Source organism: Myotis brandtii, unplaced genomic scaffold (genome assembly GCF_000412655.1).
Source record: "Myotis brandtii unplaced genomic scaffold, ASM41265v1 scaffold398, whole genome shotgun sequence".
Lineage (NCBI taxonomy): Eukaryota > Metazoa > Chordata > Mammalia > Chiroptera > Vespertilionidae > Myotis > Myotis brandtii.
The window spans coordinates 2,060,457-2,083,518 of record NW_005365280.1 but is presented as its reverse complement, the minus strand read 5'-3'; the positions used below and the strand labels follow the sequence as shown (position 1 = coordinate 2,083,518).

The 23,062-nt window shown below is 39.7% G+C and overlaps 1 protein-coding gene across 1 annotated transcript in view; it reads right to left on the bottom strand.

Moving 5' to 3' along the window:
* CAP2 (CAP, adenylate cyclase-associated protein, 2 (yeast)) overlaps positions 1-23,062 on the bottom strand; it is a 138,546-nt gene that overhangs the window by 112,452 nt on the left and 3,032 nt on the right. Inside the window, exons 2-3 of the mRNA XM_005873035.2 lie at positions 4,444-4,565; positions 33-133 (exon numbers count right to left, since the gene is read on the bottom strand). Coding sequence (XP_005873097.1) covers positions 33-133; positions 4,444-4,564 — 222 coding nt within the window. The 5' untranslated portion in view covers position 4,565. The remainder of the gene's footprint in view (positions 1-32; positions 134-4,443; positions 4,566-23,062) is intronic.

Here is a 23,062-nt window from a genome sequence, read left to right as displayed (position 1 = left end):
TTCTGTGCAGGACAGGAGAGGAAAGTACTCACATGAGTCTCCACGTCACCAGCAAGGATCCTACTCTTCTTTAAAAACTCCGCCACCGTGCTGTTCATCAGCTTATCAAAGGCTTCCACCGAGGGGGCCACACCTTTGGAGGAAGGACATGTTGTGATTCCCTGGTAGTTTAATGAACAGCTGGTACTGCTTTGCCATGGGGAATATGCAAGTTTAATATCATTCATGCCATTTTCATTCTCTTCACTAAGTCATTCATTCCTTCAATCAGTGTTTATTACACACTTCTCAAGGGCTCAAGAAAACAATACTTGCCTATTTTTCATCCTCCCCAGTAAGCACTATCACCTACAAAATTTCACTTAATTCTCCCCCAAACTCACGAGGTAAGGAGCACCACCACGGCTTTCCTGATCAGAAATGGAAATGCAAACAGAGCACGTGACTTGACCAAAGCCATATGCCAAGTAAGAGGCAGATCCAAAACCGGAATCAAGCCTCATTCATCCACAGCCAGTGCACTTCCTTCTAGACCAGCGGTTCTCAACCTGTGGGTCGAGACCCCTTTGGGGGTCGAATGACCCTTTCACCGGGGTCGCCTAAGACCATCGGAAAACACATATATAATTACATATTGTTTTTGTGATTAATCACTATGCTTTAATTATGTTCAATTTGTAACAATGAAATTGGGAGTCACCACAACATGAGGAACTGTATTAAAGGGTCGAGGCATTAGGAAGGTTGAGAACCGCTGTTCTAGACTGACCAGACCAGGTGCTGTAATAGCTTTGCCAACAGGTACCAATGTTATCCAGGGCAACTAGAAGCTAATATGAACTGTGGGCAAGTGGGAAAAGAAAGCTGATGTCACACATTCTGTCCTTTCTTCACCTCCAGGGGAGGAGAGGTGGGCAGGAGAGACTGCTGAGCTACTGCAGAGTAAGTTTGATGTGTCAAATCCCTATAAAAGCTGTAGTGACAATGGCTCAGCCTGGTGTGCTCTGAACTCTCCCTGCCTCTTAATTCACAGGAAAAATTTGTCCAAGCCCTAGACTTCATATGCCTAATTTTGAGAAAGATAGCATGGAGAACCTCAGCACTACAGGCTGCTAAAATCCAAAACAAAATCTAGGATTGCCTTTCTCCTATTGGACAGAAATATCCAAGCTCATAGATCTGTCAGATAAAGTTTTCCTTCCTTTTCCCTTTTTCCCAGTTGCCCATTTCCACAGGCCCAAAGGATGACTGAAACAGCTGTCTTCAGCTTTCGGTACCTAGTTTAACTTCTAACTTCCAGGACCTAAAAGGGGTGCAAGCCCAAAGATTCCTTATGGATCCATCTGGAAACAGGCAAACCTGTTTGCTGGTGTGGGAGAGGCCGGAGAGGTAGGTCTCTGTTGAGTATTCAAAGTAGTGGAAAGTTTTAGAAATGTGGTGGAGAAGGTACAATGATAAAAGGGAATGTTTTCTGGTGGCTTTTCATCACTCAGCTCTGCTCACATCTCCTCCAGGCAGCCTCCGATGACCTGTATTTCTCCCCAGCCTGCATCCTTTGAGCACCCCGCAATCGAAGCATTTGTGGCCTTGTATAGTAATGCATTGAGACCAAAGATCCTAGAGCCGTGGTCGGCAAACTGCAGCTCGCAAGCCACATGCGGCTTTTTGGCCCCTTGAGTGTGGCTCTTCCTAAGCCTTAGGAGTAACCTAATTAAGTTAATAACAATGTACCTACCTATATTGTTTAAGTTTAAAAAATTTGGCTCTCAAAAGAAATTTCAATCGTTGTACTGTTGATATTCGGCTCTGTTGACTAATGAGTTTGCAGACCACTGTCCTAGAGGATTAGGACTGTGTACATGATTCATCTTAGATTTTCTTGCACCTATTACAGTGCTTGCCACTTGGCAGGCATGCAACAATATTTCTTCCACTGCTAAGCCAAACTTACCTGATTGTCAGGGATAAAAAAAGCATAGCAAACACATCATAACACCAGTATCATTAAGAAGGCAGTTCTTTGGTCTGTGCATAGATGGATTTGTAATGGACTGGATTCCTTCCAAAAGTTTTTTTTTAAATAAAAAATAATTTTTAAACTTTAATTATAGCATCATTGTAATGCTGATGTTTATATTTAAGGTGAGAGGTTGTCCTTAAGGGTTTTTTCAAAATAGAATTTAGATAATTACCAAAGCTTACTAATTAAGAAGAAATGAAAGCGATGTTGAAAATGTCTTAAGGATGGATATCATTCAGACATTTTACTAACTATCCTAATTACTAATTATCATTTCGTTTTAAATAGGATAATAAATTGGTGGCTAGCTGTTTTAAAAGACCTGACTTTAATAAGTGAGAAAATATTTGCTTAAATACTTAAGTAATTTAATTATATGCCTTTCAATTTTGCTTAGCCTATTGATTTTCTGAGAATGTTTTTTAATCCTCACCCGAGGATATACTTTTATTGACTTTTAGAGAAAGGAATAGAGAGAGAGAGAGAGAGAGAGAGAGAGAAAGAGAGAGAAACATCGATTGGTTCCCTCCTGTACATGCCCTGACCATGGACTGAACCCAAAACCTAGGTATGTGCCCTGACCTGACTGGTAATTGAGCCCACAACCTTTTGGTGAACAGGATTACACTCCAACAAACTGAGCCATCCAGCCAGGGCCCCAGAATATATTTTTTATAAAGAAAATAAAAAGTGCAGTCCAGTAGCTCTTTGAGTAAGTGAAGTTCAAATTATGGAGGGTTTTTTTTTCCATTTACTCAACAACACTACATAATCTCTGGGTAGTTGGATTTAACTTTATTTTATGTATTTACCAGCTTTATATTTTGTGGTTGGCAATTTTAGAGAAATGTCTTTTGTTCACCAGATGCCAAAGTAATAGGGACACAAATTTACTGAGGAGAACATAAAAATATATTCTTGCAAATAAGGTTAACTGAATCTCACAGAGCAACTGTATAGTTAACAAAAAGAGGCTTAAAATGAAATCGTAGATGTGTCTCTGTTGATGCAGAAACAACTTACAGGCCCCTGGCAGCCTTCCTTTAAATAGCACCCCCTTTCAATGCACTCAGAGCATTTTAATTTTCATTATGTTCAGCGGGAAAAACCAGCCTGCACATTTGTGCTCACACAGTAATTTTTGTCCCAGGGCATGTAATACAAGGCACAGCTCCAAATACGCCTGAAATTCTAGAAGCACCGCTGTGGATCTTGCCTGGCAAAAGCTTTGTTTGAAACCCCCTCTTCCACAAGTCTTTTCTCAGCCCCCAAAGCCTAACAGGATTCAAAATGGGTCAGATAAGGAGGAACCTTATGTGAGACAAGGATAGAGTTGCTAGGTTAAATACACATAGCCCCATTAAATTTGAATTTCAGATAAATAAGGAGTATATTTTTAGCATAAGTGTGTACCATGCAGTATCTGGAACACACTTACAACTCCATCTCCCCAAAAAGTCAGCTTATCTAAAATTCAAATGTAACTAGATGTCCTGTATTTTTATTTGCTAAATCTGCAAGCTTAGGCAAGAAGAAATTGGAAAAATTACTGTAGATAACTTAGAGAGTTTGCAATACCTGGTATCATGTTAAAGAAATAGTTAATTTTTTTATATTTGCTCACATAGTTTTTAGGATCTATTTTTTTCAGTGTGGTGTTAGCATGTAATTTAAAAAATGCTTTTATTGATTTCAGAGAGGGAGAGAGAGCGAAAGAAACATCAATGATGAGAAAGAATCATTGATCGGCTACCTCCTGCACGCCCCACACTGGGGATTGAGCCCTGCAACCCGGGCATGTGCCCGGACTGGGAATTGAGCTGTGACCTCCTGGTTCGTAGGATGATGCTCAATCACCGAGCCATGCTGGCCGAGCCTTTGCATATATTTTTAAAAGTGTGTTTGGTTAGGAGCAGGCACAAGTGAAACAACGTGATGGGATCATGTCACTAGGAATTCACATTCGGATTCACATCAGGTTCACTCCTTTAAAACTGCAGTTCTTAAATTTAATGATTTGTTCTTTTTAAAATTAAAATCTACAGAATAATAATTCCTTCCAGTTTACATTCCAACTGAGAACATTAGTTTCTTTTTGATAATCACTTAGATAATATATTTAGTCACTGAGCGTGGAAGAGCAGCATAAACACTAAAACGAAAGAATAATGATACTTGGCACATGGATTACGCTCTTAACAGGCGGAAGTACTGGTAATTTTTGTGGAGTGTGCGTTGAAACTTTTTTTCCCTTTCTATTTTTCATGGATTGCTTGCATCTGGTGAATGTCATGGTCACATATAAAGGAAGGAGTAGGGAAGTTGAAGAAAGTAGATAGAAATATTTCTTGAGAACTAAGCGATGGGGACAAAATGAAGTGACCCATGTAGAGATGGGTAATGACAACGGTTTGTGGCCCTACCTCCGTTGACACCGTTAATTTCCCCACAGTCCCCAGGAGGCCGGTGTGACACCGCAGACAGCAACTCCAGTCGGCCGACTGCCTGTTCCAGTCTCTCCACCAATCCCTGCATCGCCTCCATTCTAGAAGACAGGAACAAATGGAGTTCATGTGAGCTCAGGCAGGATTAGCAAGCTGACACCATCACACTTAGCAGTGGCAAGAAGGAAAATAAAAATTGCTGGGAAGGGCTTTAATTACCTAGAGAGTATTTCTACATGTCAGGGAAATATGTGAAAAGCAAAAGAACATGAAACTTAGAACAAAAAACCCCCCCAAATATTATTGAGTTTATTCAATTCAGTGACTTTCACAAGCCCCATATGCAATACACAAACATTCACTCTCTTGACAGCATTATCAAGTGTTTCCTTGGGTGGTTCTTTGAGCTATGATACAATCTATGTCCACCACTTACTTAAAAGCCCAAGAATATATATTCACAATTAATATTGTCAACTCTTATTGCTAATGGTGGGAGGAGACGTTAACCATTTCCAATAATTCTTTCTGTTAAAGTATAATTCTGCAGGGGACACTAACCCCTTGTTTACTTAGTTGCCTTAAACCAAACAGCACAGCCCAGGAGAACTGTGAGTTGGTGAAACTGTGCATCATTGAGGAGCCAACAGAGGCCATTGCCTCCAGAGCGAATTGTCTTCTACCTGCTATTAGTGTGTTTCAGGGGTCTGTTGCTAAATTATTTTAAATTGCAATTATTTTGAATGGTGAGTATTTTAATTTAAAATATTATTTCCCTTTGCTGTTGGTTGTTTTTAGACAAAATTCAGTTTTAGGTGTGGTAGTTTTTGGAGACAGCGATCTTGAGTTACCCAACACTCTTGGCAGAAATAAGCTGGCTTTGAGGTTGGCTAAGGAATTGGGGGTAAAAGTGAGGCTGGGTATCTATCCATCCTTCCTGCTTCCAAACAGAGTCACCCCAGAGCTGTTAGAGGAAGGCCTGTTACATTTCACACGTAGGATTGCTGTCCCTGACTGTGGCTTAATCAGCTTCCCAGACAAGAGCCAAACCACACATTATCTAGTGCTTCATATGTTGAAAGACAATAGGAGTTAGCCCATAAACTGCAGGGCTGGGCAGACTGGTGTGGAATGCAGTCTAAAAGTGAATCAGATGTCACTTCATGTGAAATCACCATGAACTGAAGTCTTGCCACAGCCTCATACGAGGTCAATATGCAACTTCATGCAAGGAAGCTGGAAAGATGCCTCTGGGTTTAAAATTTTAGAACAGTTTCTAGAAGAAATGGAAGAACAAATAAAAGAAAGAATACACCAAGATATAAAAAACATACGTTAGTATTCCCAAAAAACATGACAGGGATATTCGGGGCCGTGTCCTCTTCTCTAACACACGCACACACACGCACACACACACACACACACACACACACTTCTCCCCACATGCGAAATTGCTGTCACACTTGATTGGTGATTAGGCTGAGTATAGAATTGCAGGCTGAAAATTTTCCTCAGAATTTTAAAGGCATTGCTCCATGTCTTCTAGTTCCCTAGGTTACTGTGGAGAAGTCCAAGCCATTCTGATTCTTCATCCTTGGGATATTACCTGTGTTTTCCTCTCTGGAGGAAGTTTTTGGAATCCTTCTCATTGTCCCCAGTGTTTAGAACTTTTATGATATTTTAAAGGCATTGCTCCATGTCTTCTAGTTCCCTAGGTTACTGTGGAGAAGTCCAAGCCATTCTGATTCTTCATCCTTGGGATATTACCTGTGTTTTCCTCTCTGGAGGAAGTTTTTTGAATCCTTCTCATTGTCTCCAGTATTTAGAACTTTTATGATGACACAAATAAAAGAAAGAATACACCAAGATATAAAAAACATACGTTAGTATTCCCAAAAAACATGACAGGGTCCAAGATGGCCGTGTCCTCTTCTCTAACACACACACACACACACACACACACACACACACGCGCGCGCACACACACTTCTCCCCACATGCGCCCTCAGCTGCTAGCCTGGCTCTCAAGAATGAAGAAAGAACAGAGCTGCAGATTCTCCAAATTCTTCCCAGGCAATTCCATTCGCCTTGGTTTTTCAAAATGGATTTAGCCAAGTTTTGACGAGGAGGTGGGAGCCAGGAATTAAGAATTAGATTGAGGAAATGGATAGGGGAGTCAAAGCAAATGCAGACAGCTAGATCCGGCTATGGAATGAGTCAGGGTCAGTGGACAAATGATGTGGATCAGGAAGCCAGGGAAGAAGGGAAAATGGCAGGATGGTGGATGTAGGATGTTCTGGGAATCGGATGAGACACCAAGAGAAGCCAGATGTACAGCTGGAGAATCAAGAGACTGGGTTAGATGCTGCTGCTCAGATTTTCTACTCAAGTACTAACCAACCTTGAGCTTATAGAGGATAAACACCAATGTTTGACCAGAGTGTGAGGGTGAGCGAAAAGAAAAAGGTGGAGGAACACAGAACTTCACAACTTTCTCTTTTTAATGTTTTAGGAAATGATACTTGAGGTTAATCTTAATGCTTTATTTTGCATTATTTTTTGAGTATTCTCTTTTGAGTTTCTCTATAATGAGAAGTATAAGTTATCCTTGCGTGTCCTTTTTTTCTTATTTAAATTTCTCCTTCACCCTTCATTTTTTATAGTTTAATTTTTATTTTTATCAAAGCCAAACATGAGCAGATGTAGAGTCAACAGTTCTTAAAGGCTTATGATAAAACAGAACAGTCCCCTGACTGCCTCCTTCCATTCTTTGATTTGAGAGTCAACCATTTGCAATTCTTTTAGCTGTTTACTTTAGTGCTGTAATTGCCTCCTTATTTCTAAATAATATGCTTATAGTTCTATGTCTCGTTTGCTTTCTTCACTTTCAGACATCATCCACTGAGTTCCCACCAAAAACAAAAGGGTTTACTGTTCTCTTGCCTCATCCCCACCAGCACATACATGCACATTTCCTTTTATCCCATTCTCCCAATAGTGTTATATCTCAATTTTTCTGTGACCAATAATCAGTGTTAATACAGTTATGACTATTCACAGCTAAGTCATGATTTTCACTTTTTGCATAGCTTGTTTTCTTAAAGCCACGTTTTTCAGCTTCTCAGTTGTCTACACACTTAAAAAAATTAATCATCTCCAAAATCTTCCCCCAGTTGTGTAAGTCCACTTTCAATGGGACCAACCACATCTGGAATTCTTAGTTCTTTCTTCTCAGAATTATCTCTTCTGGAGAATTACTCCAACTGCATGGTTGTTCCGTAGGCCTGCTGCACATCTGTAACCTGGGACCTGCCTTCACCATCACTGAAGGTGAACAGAGAAACCATCCTAGGGATTTCTCTCCCCCACTCCTTATGTGCTATCACCTGTTTTCTGGACTCTATATCCTCCTCTTTCTTGGTGTATTTCCTTAATTGGAAAGAGCATTGTCTTTTGAAAAAAGGTACATGAAAGGCCAATTTTTTTGAGATTTTGCATGCCTGAGAATATCTTTATTTTGCTCTCACACTTGATTGGTGATTAGGCTGAGTATAGAATTGCAGGCTGAAAATTTTCCTCAGAATTTTAAAGGCATTGCTCCATGTCTTCTAGTTCCCTAGGTTACTGTGGAGAAGTCCAAGCCATTCTGATTCTTCATCCTTGGGATATTACCTGTGTTTTCCTCTCTGGAGGAAGTTTTTTGAATCCTTCTCATTGTCTCCAGTATTTAGAACTTTTATGATGACACTAGAGGCCTGGTGCACAAAATTCATGCACGGGTGGGGGGTGTCCCTCAGCCAGGCCTGCACCATCTCCAATCTGGGACCCCTCGGGGGAAGTCCAACTGATGGTTGAGGCCCAATTCCACAGGAATGGGCCTCAACCGGCAGTTGGACATCCCTCTCACAATCTGGGACTACTGGCTCCTAACCACTCCCCTGCCAGCCTGATTGATGCCTAACTGCTCCCCTGCTGGCCTGATTGCCCAAAACTGCCCTCCCCTGGCGCGACCTGCCTCCTCCGCCGGGACCCGCCTCCTTCGCACAAGGCGGTAGAGACACCAGGACTGACCTCCTCCGTGCTGCACAGAGCCGTGGGACCCCCAGGCCTCACCACGTGGAGTGGCCGCTGGGCCCCACCTCTGCTGTGCACATGGCCATCTTGTGGTGGCCACCTTGTGATGACATCGCACGCGAGGGCGCAAGGACCACCTAGGCTTTTATTAGTATAGATACTTTGTTGTTGATCAAATATTCTCCTTAAAATAATTTTCAAAAGGTGTAGAAAAGGTAGGAAAATGGGTATTGCACATTGTATGTCTCTGGGTGAGTTTATAAACCAAAGTTTTGAGTGGTTTTTTTTCAAATAAAGTAGTTAGCATTCTAAATATTTAAACAATTCAAACATCTCTCATACCAATTTCATACATTTACAAATATTTCATACACTTCAACAAGAATATAGCCAGTAAGTATTCTCAAAGGCATCTCTGAGAATAATAACGTGTCTTGGAATAATAAGCTGTGCTAGAAACATTATTATAGGATAAAAGATAGCTATCATAACAAAAAAAATTTTTGCTTCATTGGTCATTTTATAGAACCCATCCTCAAAGTACAGGAATTTGGTTCCTAACACTGTCCAATGGCCAATGTTATACCAACAGTACCATGACTAAGCTTAAAGCACTGAGGGAGAGAGCGTGCACACATTTCTATCCTTCTCATGGCAGTTTCCAGAAAACCAGAGCTCTCCACACTTTCAAACATTTTATAAGATCTCAATTGTTTTGCCCATTTTTAACTAGGGTGGTATAGAGGCTTTGGAATCACTAGCTGGGAGACTCTGGGAAAAGAGCTTAATTTTGCTTTGTTTTAGTTACTACTTATACATAGAGTTGATGGAAGTATGCATATGAAGACATACAAAGAATGGCACATGGTCAGTGATAAACTTGCTAGCTCCTACTATGAAGACATCCCATCTCATTTTTCCCATCTCATTTTTCTTTCCATGGGAGTAGTTAGATCTACATACCACTACATCAAGTCTTTGGGGATTTGCAATGTTCAGCAAGATCTGGCCAAGGAAAATGAGCAGCTGAAAAGTTTAGGCTATTATTATCATATTATTATTTATTATCATTATTATTTTCAACATTTAATTTCTCTAAAATAGGTTTTCTCAAAACTTACGTGTAATGGTTACTATGAAATGAAAATTTGGCTATGTAATTAGTACTTTTTTAGTCATATATTTCCCCCTAAACATTTTTATGATGATTCTTTTGCTTTTAAATTGTCCCCTGCGAAGGACACAAGCATAATCTCTGTGGAATCATTTTTGGAAAATAACACTCCTTCATCCCTCATATATTGCACCCAAACCATCTTATGCTCAGAGTCTACAAAGGCCCTACCTACTTGGTCTAAAAACCAGTTATAAAAAGCAGCTTTCATAGTCACTTTGAAAATTGACACCCCATGGCCCAGAATAAATGGTGATAAGCCCCGAGTAACAGCGTGTTTGTCTGTATAGCCTTCTGGTGCCTGTAAGACATACTGCCCAATTAAAATACCGCCTCATGCTGTCTTTTCTGCCAGCACATGCACACCTTGCCTCCCAAGGAGATCAGTCCGAGCTTTCCATGGGCTGATTCTCCTTGTATCTCCCACTGAGCCTGCATGCTGCCATGTACATGGAGAATTCTATAAATACTTTCTGATTGACTAATAATTGGCTACCCCTCACTGCCTTTCCCTCGCCTGCCCACATCCTGGAATAATCCAGATCAGGCAGAAAACCAACTTTTCATGGGAGAAATGTCCATGTAAAAGAAGATACTAGATTAGTTTTCCCACTTAAAACCACAGTGATGCCCTGGCCGGTGTGTCTCAGTTGGTTGGGCGTTGTCCTATGCACCCAGGAGTTGCCGGTTCAGTCCCCAGGTTGCAGTATTGATCCCCGGCTGGGGGAGGCAGCCGATTGGTGTTTCTCTCTCTCTCCCCCTCTCCCTTCCTCTCTCTGAAAATCAATTAAAAATCTTTAAAGCAAGCAAGCAAACAAACAAACAAAACAAAACTTGGCTTCCTGCCTTGATTAAAAAGGGCACACTTGCTCCCTCTAATGTAAACCGTAGGCTTTTCCATGGTTCCTCCTTCTTTTTTAGGTTTCAAAAATTTTATAACTACATTGTCCAAAGGGTTTTTTGTTTGTTTGTTTGTTTTGTAAATTCTTCAGAGCAAGTTCTTAAGACAAGTAGAGCAGAAAGCTACTTTGGTAACTCTTTCCTGTTAATAAAAGGGCTGGGTCTTCTGGGTGTCCGGGTTGCTAGTTTGCAGTTCTCCTTAAGAGGCCAAAGGTGCAGAAATAATTGTGGTGAGTTTCTCTTCTGTTGTCTCTGTGCCTAACTTTGTGCTCTTCACCATCCGTTTCTCCTGCTCTTCAGAGCTTCTGATTCCGTAAGGGTCCAGTGGATTTCAAAGATCATAAGACGAAGATTAACTAGAAAATAGACTTGAAGTGACTAGGAAATTGAAGACTTTCAAACCTTGTTTCATGGTGAGGCTGGGCAGCTGGCTTATGGGTGAGCTCCCTGCGAACAATAAAGTCGCAATAGGCTACTTTCTCGATAATTCCACCAAATTTAAAAAAAATGTTGTTAAACTACCATCAAACTAGACTGTCCTGGATTGTTAAATTCTCTTTATCATGACTATATTAATTATCTTTTTTTTTTCTGGAAGAGCTTGTGATTCAGTCTTACTAACTGGAATAATAGTATATATAGAAAAACAATGATATTCATTCATTCACTCATTCAGTGACTATCTCACTGATTATGCTTGCTTCATTCATTCAGTTAGTCTCCACGACCTGCTAAGCACAATGTTCATATCTAGACAATCAGGAGTGATTAAAATACTCCTGCCCAGCTGTAGTAGGAGGGGCTGGAAGCAGACCCTACTTGGTCAAGCCAAAGAATTATTTCACTAGGAGACACATTCACGTTGCCGAGGTGCCTGCCTTCATGTCTTTTGCTTACTCTCCTACAGAGCATTTCTGGAGCCAGCTTCTTACCAAACAGAAAAGAAAAAAAGGCACTGTTTTCTTTATATTGCAAAAAAGTTCCAAGAGTGGTTGAGTGTTGAAATAGTGTAATCAGAATACAAGAGATTAGGGAGTTATACAGGAAAAGAACACTTAAAATTTTTCACAGAACTGGAGAGAACATATATGAAATCCTGATTGGCCATTTGCTTAATGTCCCACTACAGCGATAAGAAGCATATCTTCAGTTGATTTTCAATAGGACCTCACTCCAGCTCTCTGTACCTTGTCAGGCTCCTGAGATCCAGTCATAGAGATGACCCCTCCCCCCCCATACTTGTCCCCCGCATCTCTCCTCTATGCTGTGGTTCTGCTGTTTCCACTGCCTCAAGGTCCTTCCTGACACTGCTGCACCCACTTTCCAAACCTCAACTTCTCTGAGGAGTCATTCAGCGTCTCACAAATCAGAGGTAACTTGCCTCCAGGTATTAACTTCCTGTCACCTGAAGGTAAAATAAGCAACTATATATAGAAATTACCTCCCCATCCATTTGCCCTCTGTACTCTGGTGGCACCACTCCTCAGAACCACCCCTGATCATTCTCATATCATAAACATTTCTCTTCAAGGTTGGAATTTATGAAGATAAGAGGCTAGGGTTTACAACTTGAGGTAGCACAAAAGCATTTTTTGGCATCAGAGAATCTTAATTTGAGATCCTGCCCCTTAATTGCCCGCATAATGCCCCTCACTTCCAAAACACAAACTCTTTCCTTCTTCATTTCATATGCATATGTGTGAGCTGTGTTCTGTGCTGGTTGCTGGGGCTGCACAGGTGGATGAGACTCAGAGTGTCTTCAAGGCACCATGATCTCCTTGAGGAGAGGACAGTCTGGCTGTTGGGGACAGGCCAGCACTCTAGGACACCAGGCTGCAGGGAACTGGGTAATTTCAGCTGGAAAGAGCCCAATGAGAACTGAGACCCTGGGGGAATCTAAGTATATCTTGAAGGCTTGCTCTGTGCCTTGACTTGGGGTGGTGGGACTGGGTAAGGACACAGCCATAAAGTCATAGGCTGTGAAGGCTGAGTGGAAGCAGGACAGACCCCTATTCCACTCCCCTATCCTGAAGTGGGAACTCCTTTAGCTAAGTGTGAAGTAAGGACTCTCCATGGAAAAGCAGCTCCCTCCCCAAACCCTGCCATGACCCTTTCTAGGCTCCAATGTTGTTGGGGAAGCTCTTTCTATTCCTGTGTCCCCATGCTGCCCTTCTGCTCTTGTTAGGCCACTGAGGAGGAAGAGGTCAAAGAGGTGCTCTAGGAGTTCCCCAAGGGCCACACCTGGCACTGGGAAAAGAAGAGCCATGGAGATGCCGCTGGCCAGGTTACTGCAGCCTGGGCAGGGCTTTCACGGACCTTTTGTCCCTCCCAAAAGTAGATATACTGCTCTCCTTGTATCCGGAATATATAAAGAACTCTTAAACTCAATAATAAGACCAACACTCCAATTTAAAAATGGGCAAAATATTGTATAGACATTTTCCCAATAGTACATATAAAGGCATTCAATATTAATAGTCATTAGAGAAAGTGAAATACAAATCAAAACCACACAATATCACTTCATACCCAATAGGATGACTAAAAAGACATATAATAACAAGTGCTCGTGAGGCTCAAGAGAAATTGGGACCTTCCTATATTGCTGGTGGGAATTTAAAATGATGCAGCTGCTGTGGAAAAACAGTTTGGAAGTTTCTTAAAAAGTTAAGCATATATTTGATATATGACCAGTCATCCCACCCATAGGTATCTACTCAAGAGATACAAAAACATACGTACACACACATAATAACTTGTCTACAAATATCCCTAGCAACATCATTCATAATGGCCAAAAAAAGGAAACAACTTAAATTTCCATTGATAGATGAATGGATAAAAGAAATGTGGTATATTCATTCATTGGAATATTACTTGCCAATAAAGAGGAATGAAGTAGTGATCATGCTACAACATGGGTGAACTGCCAAAACACTATGCAACATAAAAGAGGCAGAGATAGAAGACCATGTGTTCTACAATTCCATTTATATGAATATCTAGGAAAAGCAGATCTGTAGAGACAAAAAATAGATTAGGGGTTGCCTAGGGCTGGAAACAGGAAAGGAGAGTGACTTTAAATGGACACAAAGTTTCTATTTGAAGTCATGGAAATGATTTAAATTAGAATTGCAGTGGCAGTTGCACAGTGCTGTATATGTACTAAAAATTACTGAATTGTGCATGTAAAATGGGTGAATAGCATGATATGCAAAATTTTAGCTCAATAAAGCATTTCAAATCAAATAAAAAATAAGTACTGTTCCTCTTTATAAAGGTACAGTTTAAAACCTATTATCTCTGGTAACTTGATGCTCTCTTCTCCGAGCAAAGTGATAGATGGTAACTAAACTTAGCCAGAGACTGCTCTGAGAGGCCACACTCCTCTCTCCTGGAACTAGTTGTAGGGGTCAAGATAGGGGACAGAAAAGAGTGGCAGTTCTCACTGTTCCTCTCTCTCCTGTGCATCAGAATCACTGGGAAGGGTTGGGCCTTAAATGCAGATTCCTAAGCCCCACACTCAGCTATACAATTCAGTGGTCCTGGGTATTGCTAGGAATCTGCATTTTTAATAAGTACAATATGAGACCCCTCACTTTGAGAAGCCCTGTAATAGAAGAGTGTAATAGGGGGGCATGTGGGAAGGGCCAAGAAATGGGGCACTCAACTGAGCCCTGGGAAGTAGGAGGCTACTAAAGTTTGAATAGGAACTAAATTAAATCTCAAAGGACGAGGAGGTGTTGTTCAGAGGAAAGGTAAGGAAAGGTGTTCCTGAGCCTATGGCCAGTTTGTGCAAAGACATGGAGACAGTACAGCCAGAAAATATTTACTGAGCATTGACTACGTGCCAGGAGCTTTCTAAGAAAGCAGGAGAAAGAGGAGCTTGATGGGGAGTTAGAAAGAGTGGTTGATAAAGCAGGAAAGGGACCCAGGGAATTACTGCCATGATGACAGCGGATTGAAGATCTGAGAGATGTATAAAATAGGTAAAGTCTGAGGAAGGATTAAATGGGATTGGGAGGGAAATGGAGAAGGTGGGATTTCTTAGATGTCTTGCTCTGTGGTAGGGTGGTGTCAATCAAAACAGGGATAGGGAATGGAGGTGGGAAATGAAGAGAAGCAGTTTTGGACCTGGGAGTTTCAAGTGCCTATGGTGATACTGAGATGATAGCTGGCAGCTGCATATAGGAACCCAAAGTCCAGGGGACTTCTGGAATGGAAGTATAAGTATTACCTACCTAATAATAATAACTGCCCTGGGATTCTATGGAAGATTAAAGGAGACCGTGAACTGTAAGTGATGCCTAAGTGTTGTAATTTATCAGTGAATGCTCCACAGCACTCATCATCATGATCTGTCCCGAGTGCTCAACCTGTGAACTATTATAGAGTGTATTACCATCTCTCCTATCCCCAAACACAACAACCCCTAACATTTCACACACCACTCATCCAAGACCATGCCATAGAACAGGGGTGGGGAACCTTTTTTCTTCCAAGGGCCATTTGGATATTTATAGCATCATTCATGGGCCATACAAAATTATCAACTTAAAAATTAGCCTGCTATATTTGGTCAAACATTTAATTAACTCACCCCGAATGCCTTGCCAGGGCCAGGCTAAATGATTTTGTGAGCCTTATACAGCCCTTGGGACGGACATTCCCCACCCCTGCCATAGAACAAAGAAACTACAGAAATGCTATTGACTGAAAGCATAAAGGGGAAAGCATTTTTTTTATGATCAGTTATTTCTCTTAGCATAACTAGAAGTATTTTACTTCATTAAATCTTGTCTTTCAGTGTTAAGACTGCCATGTCTCTCTGGACTAATGAAGGTAAGAAGGTTTGCTGAAATTCTTCCTAATCTCAACATTCTGGCACTCATTGTAAAATTTATATGCATTTGAATAATAGATTCAGCAACTCTCTTAAAAGAAAAGCTGTAAGGATCACTTCGTAAGTGCTGGGCCAGATTTGTGCATGGATATTTTCAACAAATGTGACTGTGATCATTATACTTAAAGTAGCCAGGTGATGGATTTGGCCCAGGCACTCTCCTCCAACCCCTTTTTGTTTCTTCATGTGTCTCCAGCCTCTGGCTCTCCTTTCAGACTTGACTTTGATTTATTAGGAGTGACAAAATCAGTTTTCAAATAGAGCTGTGAGCCATCAAAGAACTAGAGGTTCTTCTTTTTTGCTCCTTAGACCTGACAGCCCAAAAGAAATGGGAAACAGATAAAGGGCAAGATGAAAAGAAAAAAAAAATGCTTTGTAATACTTTAAGCAATAAAAAAATTAAAAAAAGAAAAGAAAAGAAAAAAATGGCAGGGTGTAGGAAAAACAGAGGGGAAAAGGAGGAGGGAACTACCAGTGTCTTGAAGGAGGTATAAGCCCACTGTAGCCTGTCTCTAAATTATATTCAAAATGCAAAAAGCAACTCCCTGACTCTGAAAGATAAACAATAGCAAATGAATTGAGGAGAGCAACCAAACTTGAAAACGGGGCCCATTTGGGGCTATGTTTTAGGGTTTTTCTTTTTCTCTCCAGAGTTGGCCCAAAGGTTGGACCTGTGCAGGAGGTGCGGGCAAGAAAATCTTCCAGAGAACCCTCCTCTTTTTGGCCAGAAGACCTGGAAAGGAGGCCCCTGTAAATTGAAGAATGTGAGGAAAAGAGCAAGTTTTTCCCGTTTTTTTCTTCTTTGAGTAGCCACAGTCACAGAATTGTGTGGCATAAGCAGCTAAAAATTTCTGCAAAAGAAACCTAGTCTTATTGCCAAAGAGCGGGGGTGGGGGGTTGGGGGGAAAGGACCCTTGTGGTTCAAAGAGTGTGGGAGAATCCCTGTTATTTTTTCTCGCTACTTTTCTCTCAGGGCTTTGCCTTGAGGGTGACTCTAGTCTATTCTGCAGCACCGTGAGCAACTAAAACTTTAAGAGAAATGAAACATTTTTGGCAGAAGAACAGGACAAATTGGTTCTTAAGGGAGAGAAGAGTGTGGGAGGAATCTCAGAGGAGAGAACTGAAGAAGGGGATCCCCTAATTGTATGCATGGAGTGCAGGCCATGGTTTCTCCCCTGGGCTGTGCAGATGTGGGGCAGACCCAATGGCTTTGAGAACCGAACGATGATATAAGCCACTGTTCAAGTCCCAGTCTAAGCTCTGACTTGTGCTTCCATGAGACCCAAAACAGCACAGCAAAAGCTTTGAAAAATGAACTAATGTTGGAACCATTGCCCATAGAATACAAGCCAGAGCTGTATAGACTGCCTGATAAGACAAAAACATTGAGCATTTTAAAAAGATCCAGAGTCTCAGAACATAACATTCAAAATGTCAAGAATTTAATCCCAAAATGTCTGACATGCAAGGGGCTGGGAAAATGTTATCATTTCTCAAGAGAAAAAACAATCAACAACTCCACGATGACACTATGTTGAAATTACCAGATTTATAGGAGCTATTTTAACTATGTTCCAGGTGATAAAGGTAAACACACTTGAAATTAATGGAAAGATAGAAATTCTTATAGAGACACAGAATCAAAAAATATAATAACAATAAAAAACACAAATACACTGAACTCAATGGCAGAACAGAGAAGACAAAGGGAAGTGTCACTGAACTTGATGATGTAGATATTATCTAATCTAAAGAACAGAGAGGAGAAAAGATTGAACAATAACAACAACAAAATGAACAGAGCCTAAGAAGCCTGTGGGAGAATACTAAAAGGATTAATATTAATGTCATTGGAATCCCAGGTGAGGACAAAGAGATTTAGACAGGAAACATATTTGAAGAAATATTGGCCCCAAACTTCCCAAACATGGTGAAGGCTATCCATTTACAGATCCAATGATAGTGCTGTCTATCTGGTTATTATACACATACATGCATACACACATAATACCTTAAAGTGAGTGCCTCCAAAGGGAAGAACAAGAAAGATGAGCAAAGTGAAGATATAACTTCCTAAAAATAAATAAATAAAATGTGATGGGCCATCATCTCCTTTAAAGAGGTATCCCAAGTACCAAGACCTTTACTTCTAAATGTCTTCCCTAAATCTAACAGAACAAGGAGGCATTAGAACTATGTCAATCATTAAATTGGTTCATCTACCAATACTAAACTTACAGATGGCATTTACCATATTACAGGCCCTTGATTTTTGGTCAGAAAACAGAGGTAGGATGAGTTACAAAGAGATTTTCCAATTTGTATATAACTTAAAAGATTTTCATAAAAATCTCTTGCATATTTTTAGGTAGGCATATAAAAACTTTCACCAAAATGTAAATAGTTGTGAAGAATGTAACTTCCAGCATTCTGCAAAAGTACAACTATTTTATCACTAGCTGAAATATGTCCATTGAAATTCATCACCATTCATTTTAAAAGACTACATAAACAGGCTGCTCTTTGAAAGTTATAAATTTTGCATAATAACATTTTCTCCTTGAACTTATATTTCCATTCTGCTTCCCTTATAGAATTTTATCCTAGTTTTATGTATTTTATGATTTAATGTCTTTTATTCAATACCCTATCATACTTTTTTTCTGCATCAAAATATGTATATACACTTAATTTAAATCCAGTGGCAAAAAAAGTTCTATTTGTTATTATTGTAACTATTATTAGAATGCAAGTTATAAAAATAATACAAATACTACAAATGTTGACACATAATTACTAAATGTAAATAAAAAGTAAATGGAAACCCCTCTCTTTTGAGAACTTTGATTTTTCAATTATTTCATGCATAAGGGGATGAATATTCATATTATTAGAATGAGTCAAGATTGAAAACCAATTTGACTCAATTTTTGTTTTTATCAATGAAAATGCTAGGAAACTATTCACATAAATAAGGAGATAAGAATGAATGAGATTTTGTAACAGAAACATTACTCAATTCTTTGAATTCCTTCTGAGTTATATACTAAACATTACATGGTGATGAAATATCAAAAATTATTTTAACCATCAGTGAAAGGAAAAATTGGGGAAGACTGAAATTTAGTGAGTACCCTATCTATTCATCCATCTGGGTTATCTCAGCCATTCATGGTCTTTGCCTAGGCAATTCACAAATCTGTACACAGAGATGTGAACTTGTAGAAAACTTCTAGTGGAGTCAGTAATTATGTTCTATGGGAATGCAAATACATTTTATCATGTGGAAGTCCAATTGACTTCCCTCTCAAACTATGAAGAAGCCAGTGTTATATCTATTAAGTAAATTCATTTCAGCATCCCTATCAATGGTCCTCTTTGATTGTAGACTTTTCTGGCTCTCTTATTTTTAAATTTTTAAAATGTTGATTTTATTATTTGTATGAGAACCATGTTTCATTCTCTTTTAAATTTTTCCTTTAACATTAGTTTACAGTTTCATTAGAGTACCTTCATTGTTGTTGTTTTTTAAATCAAAGACTTAGAAAACATATGATTTGCAATGTCCAGGAAATGTAATTATTGACTTTCTCATCTCCAAAACTGATATTCTGAAATGTCCCCCTTTTTTTGCCATCCCCATTCCCTAGATTTTTACATCCTTGGACAATGCAATTTAATAAAATGGGTTAGAGATAGACCTTTTAGTAAAATGGACGAATACGATAGGTTTGAGAGAGGCCTTTCTTACATAAAATGAGAGAAAGGTGATTATGGAAAAGAAGGTGGGAAATACCTGTGTGCGTGTACCTTTGGAAGTCTCTGCATGTAGTTAATGTACATAGTTTGAAGAATGTAGGAAGCACAATAATTAGTCCCAGCCTGGCCAGTGTGGCTCAGTAGTTGAGCATCGACCTATGAACCAGGAGGTCACAGTACGATTCCCAGTTAGGGCACGCACCTGGGTTGCGAGCTCCATCTCCTGCATACAGGAGGCAGCCGATCAATGATTCTCTCTCATCATTGATGTTTCTATCTCTCTCCCTCTCCCTTCCTCTCTAAAATATATATATTATTTTATATATCCTCTCATATACATATACTTTTTTTTAAATGAATTCCACCCCTCATTGTATATTACCTGGACTCATTTGCATTAACAAGCCTCTTCTTAAAGTTTTCTGAAGAACTTTAAGAAGAACTTAGATAAGTTCTTCTTTACTGAAGAACTTAGATAATTGTCCACCTTCCATTCTGAGGGAAGAGGAGGCCTATGAAGGGAGAGGCCATTAGGAAGCAGGATGGAAGAAGGGAGGGGGGCTCTCTATAGAAGGAACTTTGAACAACCAGAGGGTACCCTGAGAGTACTAAGAAATGAAAAAGAAGTAGATATGCAGGATGGAAGAAGGCGGTGGGGGGGGCGCTGTCTACAGAAGGAACTTTGAACAACCAGAGGGTACCCTGAGAGTACTAAGAAATGAAAAAGAAGTGGATATGAAGAAAAAACAAAACTTCAAGCTTTAAAAATTTTGTCCAAATATTTGCGAACCTACATTGTACCCCTGAAAATGTCTTGCTACAGCTTCTAGCATGGTAGAAGATGATGCCAGGAAAAAGACAGTGTTTAACCTAATGCCAAGCAACAAATTAGATAAACTCTTCCGTCAACCTACTAACTGGGCCAAATATCCCAGCTTCCTGCCACTTGAGAGAGGTGAGCAGAAGCACCAGACTGTATTCATTAGGTGAAAAGACCAACCTTACAAGACACTAGTCTATTACCTACACATTCTGGGCAACACAGAGGTTTCTAAACTCAGATTCCATAAAATGAACTACAACTACATGTCAGACTATAATCAGACTGAAATATGCATTCACCACTGTGAGGCCTATTTTACCTGGTTCTGAAAAATACGATTGGCCAGTGTTCTTAGTGTGGTCCAATGTGGCTGCTTCTTGTTACCTTAGAGTAAAATAACTGATTTGTCTCATTAGAATTCAGTGATTCTTCTCAGAATAAAACTACGTAGAAACAAGGTTGGACCTAATGATGACGACCACCTAAGCAGATCCTTTGAGATCTATGTTCACAGCTTAGATCATCTTCTGTTCTGTCTCAGATCAGATCCTTCACTGATTTTCATCTTTGTATCCCTTTTGCTTCTCACTGGACATATAACAGTCACTCAGTGTGGCGGAATGAATAAATAATCAGGGGATCCCAGAGTGTCTCTGGATTTTGATGGGGACTGATGCAAAGCAATAAAGGTTATTTTCTCATGAAACTGAGTACAAGTACAGACACAAGACAAGGTCTGTCTTTGGTGTCTCCAGCATCTGGCTTCTCCAGGGACCATCATCCTCTTCAATACTGCCGTCTATACCACCCCATTTCTACTTGCAGTCTCCCAGAATTCTCTGGCTCTTTATTATCCCTTTCTATCAAAACAAGAATAATTTTAGAGCAGACTTTTATACTGTAGAATGGCCCTTAAGTTCTGTTAGCTGGTGCTATGATTCCACTTATACGCAGTACCTAGAACAGGCAAATTCATAGAGACAGAAAGTAGAATGGTGGTTGCCAGGGGCTGAGGGAAGGGGAGAATAGGGGTTTATTGTATAACTAGAGGCCCGATGCATGAAATTTGTGAAGGGGAAGGCCTTCCTTCCCCCGGAACCCGGGCTTCCCTCGCAGCCCCAGCTTTGTCTAGAATGTCGTCCAGAAGGATGTCTGCGAGGATGTCTGGAAGGACATCCAGTCTAATTAGCATTTTATTATTATAGATGGGGACAGAGTTTCAGTTAGGGATGATGAAGAAGTTCTGGAGATGATGCTTATTGCACAACTTTTAAAATGCACTTATTGCCACTGAATTGTACAATTTAGAATGGTCAAAATGGCAAATTTTATGTTATGTATATTTTACCACAATAGAAAATAAACTTAAAAAAATCCCTTACAATGGCTTGTTCTGACCTGAGGGTGCACCCCTACTTCCTAAGTGGAAATATCCCGAATAAACTGTAAAAGCTCACAGCCTGAATCACAGCAGACCTACAAAGTGTCCAAGGTTAAAATTCCAGATTTCCAACTGGCTTGTTACCAGAATAACCAAACTGATCATGTTGGAACATTGGAGTACCCAGCAGGATACCATACAAGGAAAATGTTAGTGAAGATTAGTAAGCACTTACTAGTATGTACCTTGCTTAAAGTAATGTTCCTTTGATATAATAAAGTTGTCCTCTGTCTCATCCTAAACCCAGGTGATATACCAGTAAGAGGATGGAGATGTTCATAAGTGATTGAGGTAAGTGGTCCTGCTGTGAAATTGTTGTAAAGTTTTAGATTAGTATTTTTCCATGCTTCTTAGGTCAGGAGAAAATAGATATTACAATTAGAATTTAAATAGGATGAGAAGTCAGGCTCTCAGCTCTAGTTACTTTATCTTGGTTTGAGGGAGTGAATAAGCAGGGTAGATAGCATTAATCTATAAGTCAGAGGAAGAATCAACCTTTTTTGGGTCATTAAAATACAAGGCACATTCACATTCACATGGAAGAATTCTTGCACATGTGTGCCAAGACATGAAAAGAAAGTTTCCAAATTACACTCTTTGTAGTAGCAAAAGACTCAACCCAAATGCCCATCAATAAGAGAATGGGTAAATAAATTATGGAATATCTAACAATGAGTACTATATAGCTACATGCAACAATTTGGATAATTCTTAAAAATATAATGTTGAATTTTTTAAAGTGAGAATATTATATATACTCTTTTTATAAATCAAAAATAAGCAAACCAAAACAACATATTGTTTAGGAATACATACATATGTCATAAAACTGTTTTACAGTACAGGAATGATTAACACAAAATTCAGGGTTGGGAAGGAACGGGAATGGCATAGGAGAAGCTCACAAAGAAAGATGCAACAGCATAGGTAATAAGCTAGTCTTTTTTTCTAGCCGTCTGTTTATTTTCTTTATCAGTCTTTTTAAAAAATCTTTTTCTTTAATCTTTGCAAGTCCTTTATCAGTCTTATTGAGAGATAACGCACATAAGATACAATTCACCCATTTGAAGTGTACAATTCAATGATATGTACAACCACCACCACCACGGTCGATTTTCAACATTTTCATCAGCTCAAAAAGAAACCCTGTGCCCTTTAACTAACACCCTCCTTAACTCCAACCCTCAGCCCTAAGTAACCACTAGTCGACTTTCTGTCTCTATAGATTTCCCTGTTCTGAACATTTTCATATGAACAGAATTATACAATGTGTGGTATTTTGTGACTAGCTTCTTTCACTTAGGATAATGTTTTCAAGGTTCATACACATTGTAGCATGTATCAGCACCCCATTCCTTTTTATGGGCAAATGATATCCCATTGTATGGATATAACCACATTTTATTTATCCATTCATTAGCCGATGAACATTTGGGTTGTTTCCACTTTTTGGCTATTATGAATAATGCTGCTATAAACATTTGTATATAGGATTTATGTGGACATATGCTTCCATTTCTTTTG